This window comes from Heloderma suspectum, chromosome 11, assembly GCF_057233095.1.
Source record: "Heloderma suspectum isolate Gila_16-S chromosome 11, 16-S_ref, whole genome shotgun sequence".
Classification (NCBI taxonomy): domain Eukaryota; kingdom Metazoa; phylum Chordata; class Lepidosauria; order Squamata; family Helodermatidae; genus Heloderma; species Heloderma suspectum.
The window spans coordinates 30,985,584-31,006,943 of record NC_139468.1 but is presented as its reverse complement, the minus strand read 5'-3'; the positions used below and the strand labels follow the sequence as shown (position 1 = coordinate 31,006,943).

Genomic DNA, 21,360 nt, shown 5'->3' with positions numbered 1-21,360 from the left:
GGGCAGGGGTGGTTCTGCCAGATTCTTGGACAGAATCGGGAGCCTGCACCATCCCTAGGTGTCAACTGTTCATATGACCATCCCTGCACACATAGATGTGACCATATTGGCCATCCCTGAAGCTGGGCTGGGTCTTGAAGCCAGACTTCCGTCCGCTGCTGGTCTGCGGAGGCAAATGGCGTCCGGCATAGCGGACACCATTTGTGTCCCTGCTTTTTGCCGTGATAGGCTACATAAATATTTATGTAGCTTATCACAAAAAGAGTAGCGACACAAATGGCGTCTGCTATGCTGTTTGCGTCCCTGCTCTTTGCCGTAATAGGCTACGTAAATATTTATGTAACCTATCATGAACAGAGCAGGGATGCAAATAGCATCCACTACTCTGGATGCCATTTGCATCTGCAGCCTGGCAGCAGCCAGCTGCGGACTGAAGATGACAGGCCTGGACCTGGTCGGCGACAGGTAGGATCCGTCCTGACCAAGGTTCATGGGGTGGCAGGGGGGACTAGTCCGTTCCACCACTGACTCCGGGGGGCCAGCCTCATTGGAGTCTGTGGCGGATTTCTCCACCATCCCTAGTTGCATCCCAACAACATATGGAGGCCCACATGTTCCCTGCCACTGGAATAAGGGGAGAAAACTTTTCCATTCTTAGTCCTATTTATTTATCACTACCTTCTTTCCTCTTGCAAGGAAGCCGAGGTGTCATGCATGATCCTACTCCTCTCCATTTATCCTCACAACAACCCTGTGAGGTAGGTTAGGCTGAGAGTCAGTGACTGGCCCAAAGTCACCCAGCGAGCTTCATGGCTGAGTGGATCTCCTGAGGCCCAGTCCAGCACTCTAACCACTATTCCACACTGGCTCTTGCCTGCACTGATGAGGACTAAACTGGGGAGGGGTTGTGGACATGCCCATAAGCTCTGTCTTCAGTGCCCCTGTGTGCCTGGCTGCTCGTAGAGATCTTCACATGCTGAGGGCAAAGAACGGAAAAGGGCTTGCAAGTGTGTCCTACAGGGGGTTGTGAGCTCTCTTGCCAACAGCCCCCTTTCAAATCTCTATGCTAAATTTGCAAAGATCTTTAAGAGAAGCCATGTGCACGGGGATGTTTGACACGGACCTTGTGTTCACGCCCTCTCCCCAGATTAGCTGTCACGTGTTGCAGGTGAATGCCTGCATAGGGTTTCTCTGGCTAGCTAATCTTATAGGATTTTTATACTTAAGCATAACATCCATCTTTTATGCTGGCTGTGTGGATCTGATTTCATTGTGTGCCTGTCTCTGTGTGTATTTTAAAACAAAGGTAGAGGTATTTTATATTATTTTCGTATTGTACTTTGCCTTGATGGCTTCACCCCACCTAAAAAGCACGGTGGGGTGGGGGAATTAACTAAACAAGGCTGAACTCCTGTGCACACTGTGGTGCAAATGCTATTGCACTCAGTGGGTTCTCCTTCTGAGTAAACATGGATTGGATGACATTGCATACACACTAAAAAAACCTCTACTCAGTAAGAATAAAAGTAACATTGTAATTTTAAAAAGCTAGAGTAAAACATAGGGAGGCTTTAATTCAAAGTCTGTAGGCATTATTTAGAATTTCTTTGGCTTTTCTGCTCACCCACTGTCAATCCTCTCATCCTTTCCAGTCTGTATTTTCCTGGCTCCACATGGTGGCACTCTTACCATAACTATCCCAGCCCTCTTAATCCAATATTTATTTTTAGTGAGTAATTTGTTTATCAGCCAGTTATTTTAATCTAATATTGGTCATATTTGTCACTGCCGACTATCAGCATTCCCCAGCATTAGAAACTTGTCCATCTTTTAAAGAAAATTAGCTAGCTGAAGCAGATCTCGGAGGCATTTGATTGGTGGTTACAGAAAAGGAGGCCTAGGGAACTGGGTTGCATACACTGTCCTTTGGGGGGAAAAACACACACCATGCAATTTAAAGAGACCAGCCATCGCTGTCTTTTGAATGTTACCCAACCCAGAAATGGCTATCCAAAGGTGTTGGGAAGAAAGGTCCTTGATAAAAGTCATCTAAAAATCACCCAATCTGTTGAAGCCAGCGAAGCTGTTGATCAGGGAATTATTTATTTACTACAACAACAAACCAAAACTCATGCGAAGGTCATGTAGCACAATGACATTTATTGATGTTATTTTTCACTGTTGTAATAAAATGTGGATTTTTAAACATCATAATTAGACCCAGTAGGTATGCAAGGACATGTTATGGATGCTACAGCAAAAGTGTTACGGATGCGACACATGGGGCGCTAGTTGAGCTGACAGAGTTTAGCCTCTTATCCAGTGGTGTAGTGGTGCATTTTGAAGTGCAGGAGCTCATCATGACAGTCTCCATAGCCACACCCCCAAGGAGGGTCCAAACATTCAGCATTCATCCATATCAACAAACCCATTCTAGCAGTTTTCATCTCCACCAGGAGCAGGTCTTTTGTAAAGCTCATGGGTCCCAATGTGGCTTCACAAAAAGTTCAGAGATGACCTGAAAACAAAAAAGGACACATATAGGAAGTGGAAAGAAGGCCAAGCAACAAAGGAAGAGTACAGGTAGCACCGGTAGCACAAAATTGCAGGGATGGCGTCAGGAAGGCTAAAGCTGAGAAGGAGCTGAGGTTAGCGAGAAATGCTAAAAGCAACCAAAAGGCTTTCTTCAGATACGTGCATAGTAAAAAACAGGAAAGAAATGGTGGTTCAACTATTAAATAAGGATGGCAAAATGATAATAGATGACAAGAAAAAGGCAGAAGTGCTCAATTCCTACTTTGGCTCAGTCTTCTCCCAAAAGAGGGTCTATGACCCTGGCAAAGGCCAAGTACAGGCTGAAGGGGCAGAATTGTGGCTTGAGATCGGTAGGCATATGGTCAAGGAACACCTAATTACTTTGAATGAGTTCAAATCTTCAGGGCCAGATGAACTGCACCCTAGAGTAAAAAAGGAAGGACGGGTGACGTGACAGATGACTGGAGGAGGGCTAATGTTGTCCCTATCTTCAAAAAGGGCAAAAAGTAGGGGTGTCAGAGAATTTCTCGCCGAAACTTTGGGGGGCCGAGTGCCAACGTATTTGACCCCCCGAAGTAGTTTCGGGGAGAAATTCTCCGCACCCCCCCACCCCCGCACCCCCCCCGGATGGGACTTACCTTTCCCGAATGTCGCTCCTGGTGGCGGGTTGCAGCGGCGGTTCGGCAGGGCTTTGAAAGGGGTGGGGGCGGCAGCCAGTCTTTTGACCGGCTGCCGCCGCCGCCATTCCAAGAAAAGTAAAAAAAAACAAACGCCCCCGTGATAGGCTACGTGACGATTAACGTAGCCTATCACGGCTAGATTTGCAAAGTCAGCCATGATAGGCTACGTAAATCGTCACATAGCCTATCACAGGTGACTTAAAAAAAAAAAAGCGCGTACGGCTAATGGCGGCCCCCATAGGGAAGCCTCCCCTATGGGGGCCGCCATTTGCGTACGCGCTTTTTTTTTTTTAAGTCACCCATGATAGGCTACGTGACGATTAACGTAGCCTATCACGGCTGACTTTGCAGATCTAGCCGTGATAGGCTACGTTAATCATCACGTAGCCTATCACGGGGGCGTTCTTTTTTTTAAACTTTTTATTTCGCGGCCGGGCGAGGCAGGAAGCCTCCTCCCCGGCCTGAATTTCGGCCGGGCGAGGCGGGAAGCCTCCCCCCCCCGGCCTGACCTTCGGGGGGACGAGCGAAGCGCCTCCCCCCCCCCACGAAGCAAGCTGCGAGACCAGGTAAGTGACTTTCGTACAATCCTAGCAAAAAGGAGGAACCTGGGAACTACAGACCAGTCAGTCTGACATCAATCCCTGGGAAAATTCTGGAGCAGATTATAAAACAATCCATCTGTAAGCACCTTCAAAACAATGCAGTGATTACTTGAAGCCAACATGAATTTGTCAAGAACAAATCCTGCCAGACTAATCTGATCTCAGTTTTTGATCAGGTAACCTCCCTTATGGACTGTGGGAATGCTGTGGACATGATATACCTCGACTTCAGCAAAGCATTCGACAAAGTGCCCCATGATCTCCTGATAAACAAACTAGCTCAAAGTGGGCTAGATGAAACAACTATTAGGTAGATCCACAGTTAGCTACAGAACCAGACTCAAAGAGTGCTTATCAATGGGAGCTTCTCAAATTGGGGAGAGGTAACAAGTGGGGTACCGCAAGACTCAGTCTTGGGCCCAGTGCTCTTCAACATTTTTATTAATGATATGGATGAGGAGGTGCAGGGAATGCTGATCAAATTTCCAGATGACACAACATTGGGTGGGATAGCTAACACTCTGGAAGACAGAAACAAAATTCAAAGTGATCTGGATAGACTGGAGCGCTGGGCAGAAAACAACAGAATGAAATTTAATAGGGATAAATGCCAAGTTCTGCACCCAGGAAAAAGAAACCAAATGCACAGTTACAAGATGGGGGATACTTGGCTCAACAATACTACAAGCAAGAAGGATCTTGGACTTGTTGTTGATCACAAGCTGAATATGAGCCAACAATGTGATGTGGCTGCAAAAAAGGCCAATGCTCTTTGGGGCTGCATTAATAGAAGCATCGCTTCCAAATCCCAGGAAGTACTAGTTCCCCTCTACTCAGCACTGATTAGGCCTCATCTGGAGTACTGTGTCCTGTTCTGGGCACCACACTTTAAGAAGGATGCAGACAAATTGGAGAGGGTTCAGAGGAGGGCAACGAAGATGATCATGGGACTGGAAACAAAGCCCTATGAAGAGAGACTGAAAGAACTGGGCATGTTTAGTAGGGATGTCAGAGAATTCTGCCACGGATCTTGGTGAGGATGAATGCCAGTGCATTCGGCCCCCTGAAATCCGTGGTGGAACGAAGCCCCCCGCCCCCCACCCCACAAAAAGTGCATGAAATGGAGCACTTACCTGCTGCCATCCACACTGACTTGTGAATGGCGGCTGCATCCATGGCCGCCATTCGCTTCCTCATTATACCCGTGATGGGCTACGTAATTATTTATGTAGCCTATCACGGTAAAAAAACAACAGCGGATGCAAATGGCGGTGGCTACAGCGGCCACCATTTGCGTTCCCTTTTTTTCCTGCCATAATAGCCCACATAAATATTTATGTAGGCTAAAATGGCAAAAAAAAGGGAATGCAAATGGCAGCCACCGTAGCCGCCGCCATTTGCGTCCGCTGTTTTTTTCCTCTGTGATAGGCTACGTAAATATTTACATAGCCTATCACGGCAAAATACAGGGACGCAAATGGCGGCGGCTATGGCAGCCGCCATTTGCGTCCCTGCAGGCTGCCCAGTGGCCGGATGTCCGTCTGTGGGCGGCCCCGGCCAGCAGCTCCGCAGAATCTCCATGGAGCAGAGCTGGCCAGAGAGAATTTCGGGAGGAGGGATGGAGCGCCTCCCCCCCCCGCGAATGTCACCCTTCGAAAAGGTAAGTGACTTTCGTATATCCCTAATGTTTAGCCTTGAGAAGAGAAGACTGAGGGGAGATATGATAGCGCTCTTCAAGTCCTTGAAAGGTTGTCACAGAGAGGAAGGCCAGGATCTCTTCTCGATCATGCCAGAGTGCAGGACACGGAATAATGGGCTCAAGTGACAGGAAGCCAGATTCCGGCTGAAGATCAGGAAGAACTTCCTGACTGTTAGAGCAATACGACAATGGAACCAATTACCCAGGGAGGTGGTGGGCTCTCCCACGCTGGAGGCATTCAAGATGAGGCTGGACGGCCATTTGTCAAGGATGCTCTGACTTGGATTCCTGCACTGAGCAGGGGGTTGGACTCGATGGCCTTGTAGGCCCCTTCCAACCCTACCATTCTATGATTCTATGATTCTAATCAAGACCGAGCCAACAAAAAATACTTTGCATTACAACAAGGAACAATATATTGCTGTTGGGAAAAATTCACCCCCCACCCCCAGCCACTGTGAGAATTCTAGCTAAGCTCAGAGGGGAGAGGGAATTCTGAGGGGGCTGGCAGATGACATCAGCAACCCTGCTAATGAAAAAAGTGCTGGCGCTGCATTCCTGCAAGCCCTGACTGTGGTGCCCCACTGTTCATCTCATTATCTGGGATGGTCCATTGTTGCACCCAAAACTTTATCCAAGACTGCAAGTGGATGGTTCTTGTCACATCAGCAGGAGGTATTTTACACATCTCACATTGTCTATTTCCACAGTCCAGAAAATGCTATGGGCCAGGAACCATTGCTTCAGTGATGACTCAAACTCATAGGAACATAGGAAGTTGCCTTATTGGTCCATCTAGCCCAGTATTGTCGACACTGACTGGCAGCAGTTCTTCAAGATTTCACTCAAGGGTTTTTCCGATTCATCCTGGAGACCGCAGGTCTGGGACCTTCTGCATGCAAACCAGTTACTTTGACACTGAAATTTGGCCCAGACTAAGTGGCCCATATAGGAGCTGGAAGCTCCATCCCTTCTTGGCTGTTAGCCAGGCCCTGATCCATGCAGATGCCGCTTACATGAGCTTCTCCATCCTCCCAAGGAGAAACACATGTGGCCAGTGGAGGCCTGTGTCCCCAATTTTGATGGAGCTGTAAATCAGGTTTGAGTCAGAACCAGCCAGACCGCTAAAGGATCTATGCAAGGTGCTGAAACCTATTCCCCAAATTGGTTCAGAACCTTGGATTACTCCTTCAGAGTTTTGGCTGATTCTCACTTAGGGATGGGGGAGAATTTCTCCCCGAAACCTCGGGGGGCCGAGTGCCAACGTATTCGGCCCCCCGAAGTAGTTTCAGGGAGAAATTCTCCGTCTCCCTGCCCCCCGCCCCCCCCGGGATGGGACTTACCTTTCCCAAATGTCCCTCCCGGTGGTGGGTCCTGGTGGCGGTTTGGCAGGTCTTTGACAGGGGCAGAGGTGGCAGCCGGTCTTTCGACCGGCTGCCGCCGCTGCCATTCCAATAAAAGTAAAAAAAAAAAACGCCCCCATGATAGGCTACGTGATGATTAACGTAGCCTATCACGGCTAGATTTGCAAAGTCAGCCATGGTAGGCTACGTAAATCGTCACGTAGCCTATCACGGGTGACTTAAAAAAAAAAAGCGCGTACGGCTAATGGCGGCCCCCATAGGGAGCCGCCATTCGCATTCCTTATTTGGTTGCTGTAGTCTATGTAAAGATTACGTAGACTACAGTGAAAATAAGGGCAACGCTATTTGCGTTGCCCTTATTTTCGCCGTAGTCTACGTAAAGATCTACGTAGACTACAGCGACCAAATAAGGAACGCGAATGGCGGCTCCCTATGGGGGCCGCCATTTGCGTACGCGCTTTTGTTTTTTGTTTTTAAAGTCACCCGTGATAGGCTACGTGACGATTAACGTAGCCTATCATGGCTGACTTTGCAGATCTAGCCATGATAGGCTACGTTAATCGTCACGTAGCCTATCACGGGGGCGTTTTTTTTTTAACTTTTTATTTTGCGGCCGGGTGAGGCGCCTCCTCCCCGGCCTGAATTTCGGCCGGGTGAGGCCGGAAGCCTCCCCCCCAGCCTGAATTTCGGCCGGGTGAGGAGGGAAGCCTCCCCCCCCAGGCCTGAACTTCGGGGGGAGCAGCGAATCACCTCCCCCCACCGTGAAGCAAGCTGCGAGACCAGGTTGGTGGCTTTCGTGCACCCCTATATCTCACTGAAACCCAGAATGGATTCACATCCCCAGTGAAATCGGAGCCATGAGCCTCCACTGCATCTGGCTAACAGGGCACATTGATGGTGGTTCTGAAGCTCCTCCTGGCTTCCCATCTCCTTTTCTCCTGTAGCCGTGGGGCTGATGATGAGGAGAGAGGCCAAGAGCTGGTCAGGAATCCAGGCAACCAACATGGAGACCTCCCAGCCCAGTGGGTCTAGAGGCTCCTCAGGATCACTGGCAGTGTGGGGATCTGCTGTGGGAGGTCCTGATCCCCTTGCTCTGTCTCTGTGGAGACCTCAGTTTCCAGATCTGGGCAGTGCTGAACTCTTACACTCTACCAGCTTTCCACTGGTAGAGCTTTGACCATTAAATGAACCTGCGCACTCATTAGAACCCATAGACTCATTAGATGAACCCGTATACTCTTCCACTGGTAGAGCTTTGGCCATTAGATGGGAAAATTTCCTCATTTTGAGATTTGTCTGGTCATTGAAGTGGGCCCCAAATTTCAGCTTTTGGGGTTGTTGTGGAAATACCTCAGCTGTTCTGGGATATATTTTAACCCACATTTCAGGGGAAATATGTATAAGTCTTATTTACACTATTTTCTAGTATTCAGGAGGTCATGGACTACTGGTATACAAAATTTCAGCTTTCTAGTTAGTGTAGAAATAGCTTAACACATTTGATCTTCATGGGAGTCTCAAACATCTTCTCTACATGAAAACCAATAAAGTAGCTGATTTTAGACTCAATGTTCAGACAGCAGCAATGAGATGTACATATCTCCTTGTTTTGCTAGGTAAGCAATGGCATGTACATCACATTTCAAGTTGACCTCTGTTTACTTTTTTTTATCTGAAGCTTTTTAGCTCTTCCTTTAAATGTGTGATTTCCAAGGTAGCTTACAAGAATTAAAAAGTACATTAAAATTATACAATAAAAATACAACAACACACAACATTAAAATGGCAGAACAGATCAAATGATATCACTAGCAGTTAAAATAAAAAAAGAACAATAGCAGGAACTAACCATTTAGAGGGGATCTGGATATAAATGAAAAGGGCTTTGCTCAACATCTAAAATCTATTAGCATTGATGCAAAGTTAGCCTCCCTGGGAGAACATTGCAAAAATGTGGTGCCACCACTGAAAAGGCCCTCTCTCTGGTCACCAGATCTCTGATTGTGGAGCCTCAATGATTATTATAGTAATCAGAATCCTTCAGATACCTGTATCCCAAGCCATAAAGGTTAAAACTAGGATTCTGAATTGTGCTCAGGAAAGGACCAGAAGCCAGTGAAGCTGTTTCAAAACTGGTAAGATATGATCCATCTACCTGATCCCCCATCAACTTTCTTACAACCGTATCTTCGATGATCTGCAGTTTCTGAGTAGTTTTCAATGTCAGCCCTATGTACAACACACTGCAGTAGTCCAATCTGATTGTTACCAGAGCATGGAAAACAGTGATTCAGTTATTTAGATGTATGGCCCAGGTGCATCATGACCCTTTGCCACCCAGGTTCTCCTATGCTGCTGTATTGGGATGGTTGAATTGGGAAGTTGAATTGGAAGAGCCAAAAACACCAACAACAGAACTATTTGGAGATACAATGTTTTGTTGCTGGAGGACACATGCTGCCACTTCCAAATCTTGTGAACCGCCCAAACGGTTTGTGAACCGCCCAGAGAGCTTTGGCTATTGGGCGGTATAGAAATAAATAAATAAATAAATAAATAAAATCAGAATAGGAACTCAGCATGTCAGAATTATGTCGTGGCAAAAAAGAAGTGTCAGCATGAAAACATCAGACCAATTAACAATTGATGTACTTGATCAAGATAGCATTTCTACCTTGCTTAAAATTTCTTCTTTGTCTTCTTTTACATATCAGCTGTCTTCAATGGAAAGCGTGTGTGCATGCGTGTTTGTGTGTGTGTACACAATAGACATTTTGATAAGAAAATAAGAAGAGCTGAACTGGATCAAGCTGAAGACCTATCTCAGGGGTGGGGAATGTGTGGCATTCCAGACATTGTTGGACTGCAACTCCCATTAGCCCTAGCCATCATAACCAATGATGAGGGAAGATGGGAGCTGTAGTCCAACAACATATGGAGGGCCAAATGTTACCCATCCCTGGCCGATCTTGTCCAATACTCTTTTCCTTCAGTGGCCAACCAGATACCTATGGGAAGCCCACAAGCATGAACATAATAGAACCTTCCTGCTCATGTTCCCTGGCAACTGTAGTTGACCCTTTTGGGGAGGAGGTCATTATATGGATACATTTTATATTGGAACACTCCTTAATATTTACTGATGTACAGGCTCTTTTGAATTACCTACATGCTTCCTGGAAGTTCATGCACAGTCAGCACAAATGGATTCTCCGTGCCCTTTTGACAGCCAAAAGACTGATATTAGAACATTGGAAGGATAAACACTCACCTCCTATAATGCAATGAGGACCTTATAATGCTTTCAACATTTGAATGGGTGGTGTATAGACACCACCTGTGAATAGATACTTATTTTGATATTTAGTCTGCTTTTGTTGAACTTTGTGTGTAGTTCTGAGAGATAGAGAGAGAGAGAGAGAGAGAGAATGAAGTTTGTCCGTGTATGTGTGTGTGGCCATTTATGCAAAAATGTATGGTCTGTTTACGCCTGTAACTTTGCAGAAATTGCTGCCTTATGGCCTCCATTTGTGCAAATGGGTCTTTGCATAAAAGAACGACTCACCATTTTTATGCAAATTGGTGGCTCAGTGGACCTGTGGGGACTGCCACGCTTGCCCAACTTGGCAGGTGCTGAGTTGGGCAAGTGTGGCAGTCCATGGACTATAGTCAGGGCTGGGGGGGAGTCCACCGGATAATAGGAGGACATTGTCTCAGCAGGGAGCAAAAACCAAATGAAGTCTCATGTAAGCTGACAAGACCTGTAGTGTTGTCAGCTCCATACCTCCTGGAGGAACTGACTGGAGTGTTAAATGGCCCTCACCTGATTTTGCATTCCAAGACTTATGTGAGGCTTGGGAGCTGGAGGTTTCGCCAGGCAATCATCCTCTGAGGCAGAGAATGATGGTAGGGCTGTGTCCTCTGGCTGGGAGGTCCCTGAATAAAGCACTGTCTGTCCTACCCCTAAGAAATTAGCCTGTGCCTTGTCCTCATCAGAATAATCTTCTGCACACTGGAAGGACTGAGATTCATGGCATCTGCAGCTCCCTGCAAATCAGGACTGAAGAGTTTCAACTGGGAACTTCATGTCTTGAGTTAGGGACCTAATTCATAGAATTACTTGGGAGTCAAACTTCAGAATCCCCTACAGGAGGGGTGGGCAGAAGGTAGATCTCTAGATGTTTTGGCTTTCAACTCCCAGAAGCCCCTGCCAGCATGGGCAATGGTCAGGAAAGCTGGGAGCTGAAGTCCAAAACATCTGGAGGTCTACTTTCTGCCCTCCCCTGCCCTACTGGTCAGTGAGGAGGCCAGCAGCTTGCAACATTGGTCCCTATGTTTGGAAGGAACAATGGATCCTCTGGACTGGCTTCATATAAATATTAGGAGGTTGTCTTTTCTGATTTATACCTGGACAACAGAACAGCAGCTACTGTGGTTCAGACTTGCATGGTCTTCCAGCTTTTCCCTACCCTCTCCACACACTCTTCTGGCCTAGATATTGGGTCCTTCCACATAATGGCCGCTCCTTCACCACATGAGAGAAGAAGCACTACTATCCTGGCAAGTCTTTTTTTAATCCAAGGTTTAATCCCCTGCCTTTAACCAACCAACGAATTTAGGGCACAATCCTATGGGGATAGGTGGCTGCCTCTGAACTCTAGGCCTTTTCTCTGTCTAAACATGCACAGGACTGCACCCTTAAAAACTCTTATAGCACAAGGCAGACAGTCTGCATGGCTTTGCATGATTGCTATTCCAGCAGGTGCGCTTTTGGTCTTGGTGATTACCACGTTCCTGACAGGTTCTGATGAGCCTGACCTTTGGAGAGAAAAAGAAGTCCCTTATGATGTTTCTGTAGCCAGACACGATCTCGTTGGATGTTGTAGGGCCACATGAGCTACCTGACATACTGTCAGTTAGGGTTGGTATTGAACATGGAGGAAATGCAGAATATCATTGGGCAATTCCATGAAGGTGGCTTTGGCAAAACCTGCTGTCCTTTTGTCAAAACTGCTGCACGTTCACTCAGAAGTTCCCCAGTGTTTTCAGCACCATTGCATTAAGCGCAGCATATGCTTGCAGGTTCTTTTATTCTTGCCATTTGTGTGCACCGTACCCATCCCCTGTAATCTCACTGAATCTCACAATAACCTTTTCATATCATGACGAGGGATGTTGCCGGCATTTGAAAAAATGGCTGATGCAATTTTTAATTTTGCATGCATTTGCAAAGCGAGCAGAGCTTTCCTTGCCTCCAAGCATCTGCCACCTCTGCCATTTCCCCCTTCTTCTGCCCCAGGTAAGATATTTAGGCTTGTGAGAGGGGAGGGTGAGGGTAAGGCGACAGTGGTCTTCAAGCACCTATGTGTGTTTTGTGAGCGCTCATGTGGAGCTCTTGCAAAATGTCAATCTTTTGTGAGTTCTTGCATGGAGGACTCAGAAATGATCGATCCAGTGGAAGCTGGTGGTTCCAATGTCAGTGGGGCAGTGAATCTGCTCTGGGTTTCAGTCAGAATAGTCAAAACTCTAAGGGCGCTATCCAAAGTGCTTCATACTCTAGCTCCTTTACAGTTCTGACTGAAACCTGGAGCAGATGCACTGCCTCACTGACATCAGAGCCACCAGCCTCCACTGGATCAAGCCCCTTTCAGGATGAACAAAGAAATGGTTGTGCATTGCTAGTCAAGACCTAATTAAAGTTGTGAGCATTTATTCCCCTTAAATGCTTGCATAATTTTGCAGTTTTGATGCTACAGCCACCATGACCATCGCCAAAATATACATGCACAAGGACAGCTAAGTATTTGCACAGTTTTAGGACTACAAACCCCTTCATGGATCACTGCCTTGTTGTGGCGAAGGGGCTTGCGTAACTCAGTGAAGCCATAAGCTATGCCGTGCAGGGCCACCCAAGACGGACAGGTCATGGCAGAGAGTTCTGACAAAATGTGGTCCACTGGAGAAGGAAATGGCAACCCACTCCAGTATTCTTGCCAAGAAAACCCCATGGAACCTATCACAAGGCTAAAAGATATGACGCCGGAAGATGAGCCCCTCAGGTCGGAAGGTGTCCAATATGCTACTGGGGAAGAGCAGAGGGTATTTCCAAGTAGCGCCAGAAAGAGTGAAGCGGCTGGGCCAAACCCGAAAGGACACTCAGCTGTGGATGTGTCTGGCGGTGAAAAGAAAATCCGATGCTGTAAAGAACAATATTGTTTAGGAACCTGGAATGTCAGATCAATGAATCAAGGTAAGCTGGAGGTGGTCAAACATGAGATGGCAAGATTGAACATCGACATCTTGGGAATCAGCGAACTAAAATGGACAGGCATGGGCGAATTTAATTCAGGTGACCATCATATCTACTATTGTGGGCAAGAATCCCTTAGAAGAAATGGAGTAGCACTCATAGTCAACAAAAGGGTGGGAAAAGCAGTACTGGGGTACAATCTTAAAAATGATAGAATGATCTCAGTACGAATCCAAGGCAAACCATTCAACATCACAGTAATTCAAGTCTATGCCCCAACCACTGAGGCCGAAGAAGCTGAGGTTGATCGGTTCTATGAAGACCTACAACACCTTCTAGAACTAACACCAACAAAAGATGTCCTCTTCATCATAGGGGATTGGAATGCTAAAGTAGGAAGTCAAGAAATCACCAGGATAACAGGCAGGCATGGCCTTGGTGTACAAAATGAAGCAGGACAAAAGCTAATAGAGTTTTGCCAAGAGAACATGCTGATCATAGCAAACACTCTTTTCCAACAGCACAAGAGGCGACTCTACACATGGACGTCACCAGATGGTCAATATCGAAATCAGATTGATTATGTCCTTTGCAGCCAAAGATGGAGAAGCTCCATACAGTCAGTAAAAACAAGACCTGGAGCTGACTGTGGCTCAGATCATGAGCTGCTTCTTGCAAAATTTCGGCTTAAATTGAAAAACGTCGGGAAAACCACTAAACCGTTCAGGTATGACCTAAATCATATCCCTGATGAATATACAGTGGAGGTGAGGAATAGATTTCAGGGATTAGACCTGATAGACAGAGTGCCTGAGGAACTATGGACACAGGTCCGTAACATTGTTCAGGAGGCAGCAACGAAATCCGTCCCAAAGAAAAAGAAATGCAAGAAAGCCAAGTGGCTGTCTGATGAGGCTTTACAAGTAGCTCACGAAAGAAGGGCAGCGAAAAGCAAGGGAGAAAGGGGAAGATATACCCAACTGAATGCAGAGTTCCAGAGAATAGCAAGGAGAGACAAGAAGGCCTTCTTAAATGAACAATGCAAAGAAATCGCGGAAAACAACAGAATGGGAAAGACTAGAGATCTCTTCAAGAAAATTGGAGATCTCAAGGGAACGTTTTGTGCAAAGACGGGCATGATAAAGGACAAAGAAGGCAGGGACCTAACAGAAGCAGCTGAGATTAAGAAGAGGTGGCAAGAATACACAGAAGAACTATACAGGAAAGATCTGAATGTCCCTGATAGCCATGATAGTGCGGTCACTGAACTTGAGCCGGACATCCTCGAGAGTGAAGTCAAGTGGGCCTTAGGAAGCATTAGTAACAACAAAGCTAGCGGAGATGACAGTCTCCCAGCTGAGCTATTTAAAATCCTAAAAGATGATGCTGTTAAAGTGCTGCATTCAATATGCCAACAAATCTGGAACACTCAACAGTGGCCACAAGACTGGAAAAGGTCAGTTTACATTCCAATTCCAAAGAAGGGCAACGCCAAAGAGTGTTCAAACTACCGCACAATTGCGCTCATTTCACATGCCAGCAAGGTGATGCTCAAAATCCTACCAGCTAGGCTTCAGCAGTATGCGAACCGAGAACTACCGGAAGTACAATCTGGGTTTAGAAGAGGCAGAGGAACTAGAGATCAAATCGCCAACATTCGCTGCATCATGGAGAAAGCAAGAGAATTCCAGAAAAACGTCTATTTCTGCTTCATTGAATACGCTAAAGCCTTTGATTGTGTGGATCACAACAAACTGTGGCAAATTCTTAAAGTGCTGGGAGTACCAGACCACCTTACCTGTCTCCTGAGAAACCTGTACGAGGGTCAAGAAGCAACAGTAAGAACCAGACATGGAACAACCGATTGGTTCAAAATTGGGAAAGGAGTACGACAAGGCTGCATATTGTCACCCTGCTTATTTAACTTATATGCAGAGTACATCATGAGAAATGCCGGATTGGATGAATCACAGGTCGGAATTAAGATTGCCAGGAGAATTATCAACAACCTCCGATATGCAGACGATACCACCGTAATGGCAGAAAGCGAAGAGGATCTCAAGAGCCTCTTGTTGAGGGTGAAAGAGGAGAGTGCAAAAGCTGGTTTGAAACTCAACATTAAAAAAACTAAGATCATGGCATCTGGCCCTATCACTTCCTGGCATATAGAAGGGGAAGAAATGGAAGCAGTGACAGATTTTACTTTCTTGGGCTCCAAGATCACCGCAGATGGTGACTGTAGCCATGAAATTAAAAGATGCTTGCTCCTTGGGAGGAAAGCTATGGCAAACCTAGACAGCATAGTAAGAAGCAGAGACATCACCTTGCCGACAAAGGTCCGTCTAATCAAAGCTATGGTTTTCCCAGTAGTAATGTATGGCTGTGAGAGCTGGACTATAAGGAAGGCTGAGCGCCGAAGAATTGATGCTTTCGAACTGTGGTGCTGGAGAAGACTCTTACGAGTCCCCTGGACTGCAAGGAGGTCAAATCAGTCCATCCTAAAGGAAATCAACCCTGACTGCTCATTGGAAGGACAGATAATGAAGCTGAAGCTCCAATATTTTGGCCACCTAATGCGAAGAGAAAACTCCCTGGAAAAGACCCTGATGCTGGGAAAGACTGAAGGCAAAAGGAGAAGGGGACGGCAGGGGATGAGATGGCTAGATAGCATCACGGATGCAATGAATATGAACTTGAGCACACTCCGGGAGAGAGCGCAGGACAGGAAGGCCTGGCGTGCTATGGTCCATGGGGTCACGAAGAGTCGGACACGACTGAACGACTGAACAACAACAACAAGGACTACAAAATCCATCATGCATTGTATGATGACAATCAAAATGTATGCCGAAACCATGCCAAGAGGCATGCACAAAGACAACTATGTAGACAGCTTTATATGACTACAAAATCCATGATGCAGTGTGTATTCAGCAAAATACATGCTGACACCATGTAAGCATTCCAGTTGTAATGCATCATCAAAAAAGCAACAACAGAGGGCAGCCTATAGGGAACTAGACAAATTTTGATTCAGGCAATGCATTTTCTGTGGAAAATGGACTTGGAATATAGAATTCCTCTGGTGGATTTTACACATCATTAGTGTTAATATCTCTGAGACTGAGCACATGTTTCGGCTGGAATAAAAAAGTATGCAAATATGTAATTCCAGAAGTGTGTCCATTTGCACTTTCCTGGCAGCTGGTAAGTCACCCTTTACACTTTGCTTTCAGAGTCGAATAGCCGACGAGCTGTGAACCGAGGCTATGTTTGTCAACTGCTCCGGCTGTACCAGGACTGGCATCAACACGACACTTCCAACAGCTACCTTCACATCCGGAGGGGTCTCCTACTTTGCCTCAAGCACATCACCAATGTTCAGTCTGGTAGAGAAGGTTTCCTTCTGGCTCGTGGCATGGAGACTGTCTTCACAACTTCTCAGGTAACCGAGTGTCCAGTGAGGCTCTGCAGAAGCATTGACACTTATAGTTCCCTTCCCCTGATGGAAGGACTCTTTCTTCAATGGAATATGGTAGGAAATCTGGCTGTGAAATTGACACAAGGACATGATCTGAGTTAGGAATGCTTCCATGGTATAGGAGAGGGGTGCAAAAGTGTGCCCCCACATCCTTTCTGGTGCTCCCCCAATGCCTAGCATCTATCGCCATTGAACAAAAAGAGAACAAAACGTGGGGGAAATGCTCTAAGAATGGGCTCCATGTTTCCTGTCATAGAAGCTCCTTTCCTAGAGCATCCTAGGAAGCAGTGTTTGGAGGTTCCTGCCTGCTTCCTAGGATGCTTTGGAAATGCTCTAGGAATGAAGCTTCTATGACAAAAACCATAGAGCCCATTCCTAGAGCGGTTTTTTTTTTCATGTTTGTCTTTTTTATTCTTTTTTTGTTTGGTGGCAGTGGAGGGAAAGGAAAGGTTAAAGTGAGTGAAAAGGGGTGTGTATATGTGTGACTGGGGAAAGTGAGTGTGTGAGAGTTGAGTGTGTGTATGTGAGTGGGGGTATTCTGTATGTTTGAGCGGGGCCTAGAGGGACCTGGCCCTTGATAGATTACCCCCAAGAGAATGCAATACAAGCTGTCCACTCCTGTCTTAAAGTGAATGTTTTTGAATATTAGAAGGTATACAAGACAAGTACACTGTGAGGGAGTAAGTGAGGTGTGTGTGTGTGTGTGTGTGTGTGTGAGAGAGAGAGAGAGAGAGAGAGAGCTGTATGTGAATGTGCATGCTTGTCCACATGTATGTGCATGTATGCACATGTGTGCCCCAGACACCCACTATGGCTCTCAGGGCTGAAAAGGTTGTGCACCCCTGGTATAAGACATATGGTAGGTAAGTTAGTGTTGTTGGTTTGTTCCTAACCAATCCACATTTCAATGTCTGGAATGAAGCAGATATCAACAGAGGATGCAATATTTCTGGTTAGAAATAGCAATGGATGAATCAGTGTTTGTCAGTCTGTATCAGTTTTGCATTTATTAATCATAAGTAATTATTTATTAATCCAATTTCCACATCAGTCTACTTTTTTTTTTTAAAGCACAAAAATCTGCATTTATTTTTGTATGCAATTGCACCTAACACGCACATTTTGTCTCCAGTTTCCCTTAATATACCCAAGTTGGTACACAACTTTTCCTAATATCCACATTTTCCCATGCAATATTTGAGCTGAGGACTACATGACAAAATTCAGAGAAGTGCGCAGTCTGAAGGATAACTCTGTTCTGATCCACATTAGTCTGGGAAGTGTCGACTGGGGCTGTTCACTAAAAAAGGCAGACCAAACTAATTTCTCCTCCATTCCTAGTTAGAAATGGAGGTAAGCTGGCAGATACAGAGTTGTATGGTGAGTCCTTAAACTTAACATCTTACATTCCCGTTAAAGATTTTGTACCCAGGTCCAGGTAGCATGTAGGGGTAAGGACCCACTGCACCCTACCTCAGTTACACTGCTGACAGGAGCCATTTAAAGCAGCATTCACATACTGGCCAGTTTGAGTGTGCAGCCTTGTTGAAACTTGTTACGTAACTCTTAGAAGTTAACGTGTTACATTCCTAACTCTCCAGGACAGGCAGTAACAAGTGACCTTTGTCCAAGGTCATTCCATAAATGAGTAGCATAGAACTGAATGCTGTTCTCTCATGTTGTCACTGTATAGTCAAAGACATTTATCTTACCCTTGGATTCCTTATCAGAATCAGTGTCTTCCTCCCATTCATAGAATCATAGAATAGTAGGGTTGGAAGGGGCCTACAAGGCCATCGAGTCCAACTTCCTGCTCAGTGTAGGAATCCAAGTCAGAGCATCCCTGACAGATGGCCATCCAGCCTCATCTTGAACGCCCCCAGTGTGGGAGAGCCCACCACCTCCCTAAGTAATTGGTCCCATTGTCATATTGCTCTAACAGTCAGGAAGTTTTTCCTGATGTTCAGACAGAATCTGGCTTCCTGCCACTTGAGCCCATTATTCCGTGTCCTGCACTCTGGGATGATGGAGAAGAGATCCTGGCCTTCCTCTCTGTGACCACCTTTCAAGTACTTGAAGAGCGCTATCCTATCTCTCCTCAGTCTTCTCTTCTCAAGGCTAAACATGCCCAGTTCTTTCAGTCTCTCTTCATAGGGCTTTGTTTCCAGTCCCCTGATCATCTTTGTTCTTTCTCCGAAGAGCAAGAGAGGGAAAAATATGTGGAAAGATTCCTATGGCTGACTCTTGTAAGCTTGTCAGGGTTATTGGATGATTCCTTCAGCCTCCCTACAGGACATCTGCATAATCTTACTGAATCTTATAATGTCCTTCAATCATGCGGGGGGGGGGGGGAGAAGAGAACAGCTGGAGTTGGCATGTAGGCAACTTCTCTCTCTCTTACTCCTTATTTGCATCAATGAAATTCCCATCATGTCTTGGGAATTTCAACAATTACATTAGAGTCATCTCTTGGTTCCCCCCCCACCCCCCTGAGTATTTTTAAGTATGACAGTAGCCACTTAGTGGGACTATCCAACTGTTCTCTGCACTCAGAGACACATTAACCCCACAGCGGGGAGTCCTTTCCAGCAGAGACCAGGACACTCTAGGCAGTAGTGTGTTAGTTCCCCCTGCAATTTTTTCCCCAACTGCAATGTCTTATTTCACCTCTCTCTATCCCTATAAGTGAATGAAAGGCATTAAATTGGAGAAAGTAAAGGAGTGCACTTGGGAACAACATTAGAAGCAGGATTAAACTTGCCTCTGTCTCTAATGGCCTCAGCGTCTGGAACAAAGGTCAGATGCTGCCCCCTCAATCTTATCCCGATCACAGCCAGTTAACTTTGTCCCATAGGTCTCAAGGGGAGCCACTGAGGGTAGAGCTAATCCCTATTTGGAATTAGCCCCACCCATCATAAATCCCATTTCTTGGTCTGATGTCAGAGTGCAACAGAATCCTGGGAACTGGTGTATATATCTATCTATATCTATATCTATATCTATATCTATATCTATATCTATATCTATATCTATATCTATATCTATCTATATCTGTTGAGCTCTCCCTCTAGCTGCAAGCTCAGGAAGTGAGTGCCAACAGAAATGGAGCCCAAACGGGGCAGTAAGGAACAAGAGTGAGGTATCAGCATGCTGAGGAGAACCCCAAGGTTTGCAGAAACAAAAGCACTAAGTGGGCACTCCTTCCCCTCAAATAGCTCAATGAGAATTGAACATGCTCAGTAGCCATGAAACATTGAGAACTTGAGTGTCAGTTGGAAATGAAAAAATGGAAAACTGAAGAGGAAGAGGGGAGTGGAACGGCCTGCTTAAGTTCCTTCCAATTGAGAGTATCCTGGAGGAAGGCATGGCTGGTTTGAACAGGAGCACCCCTCCTAGGAGGAAATGAAACACTGCAACATTTGGTTGCAGATCTCACATGTTTATAAATAGATGTTCAGTACTGCTGTGCAGAATGGGTTCATCATGCTTTGTTTATATTCTAGGGGAATGAGAAGATTTTTTTTCTCTCGAATCATCAGGGATGAAAAACCAATCACATTCTTATGTAGATGGGCATCATGCAGCTTAACGACAAAGATATATGATAGCTTTGCCACTCTGTTTTCCCTCTCTGGAGATTGTCAGATGTGAGCTCCAGCAGCAAAACCTTCAAGTATATGGAATACTGCACATTTTAAATGGTTACAAATGCTGCCTTTGCCACAAAGGTCACTTGGCTCTTGGGACAGGGCTTTTTAATTTATGAGAAGTGCCAAGGCTTGTACTTAGATAACAAGCACAGAAAAGGGATTCATCTAAAATTCGCCTCATCTGGATTTCTTCCCAAATTGTGGAGTGCTGAATTAACTGAGCTTCTTTCTGAAGTGGAACCAACACATTAGGGATTCCACATTGTTCCATTTGGTTCTTAATTTTTTTGAATTTGAGTTTACTGGAGCTTTCAGTTCCTTTGCTTTGTCTCTCTCCTCACTGTGTGTTACGGATGTGTGGTGGAACATGGATAAAACATTGCAAAAATAGATAGATAGATAGATAGATGATAGATCGATCGATAGATAGATAGATGATAGATCGATCGATAGATAGATAGATAGAAATTTTGATGTGATTGGATGTATGTGTAAGTCAGTTGATGTGTTTCTCACAGTTTCACGTCAATAACGAGCTGGATTTGACATTCCCACTGATGCAACACAACATGAACCTTGGAATAATTGTATAATTAGTAAATGTAAATGAACGGAGTTGAAATATTTAGGGCGCAATCCTATGCATGCTTAGACAGAAAAGTCCTGCAACTCCCAGCATTCCCCAGCCAGCCATGCTGGGAATTGTATGGCTTTTCCCCCCCTACCTAAGCATGCGAAGGACTGTATTCTTAGGAACAAAGGAAGCTGCCTTATACTGAATCAGAGCATTGGTCCATCTAGCCCAGTATTGTCAGCACTGACAGTGGCAATGTGTCTCCTGGGTTTTGGGCAGGAATCCTTCCTAGCCCTACCTGGAGATTGAACCTGGGACCTTTTGCATGCAAAGCAGGTGCTCTACCACTGAGCTATGGTCCCATTGGTAGAGGAAAGATAATTAAAAGTTCATACATAAAAAATTGCCATATGGGAGAACACAAAATATAGGAACACAGAAAAGGACCAGTTAAGAAGTATTCCAAGAAGATAGATCTATACCTGATAAACACTCCAGCCCACTGTGATCCACCTGTTCTCTCCT

General features: G+C 45.7%; 1 protein-coding gene across 1 annotated transcript in view; it reads left to right on the top strand.

The window, feature by feature from the left end:
* Positions 1–21,360, top strand: part of AGBL1 (AGBL carboxypeptidase 1) — a 732,367-nt gene that overhangs the window by 62,568 nt on the left and 648,439 nt on the right. Inside the window, 1 exon segment of the mRNA XM_084816379.1 lies at positions 16,367–16,575. Within this exon segment, the coding sequence (XP_084672505.1) occupies positions 16,367–16,575 (209 nt within the window).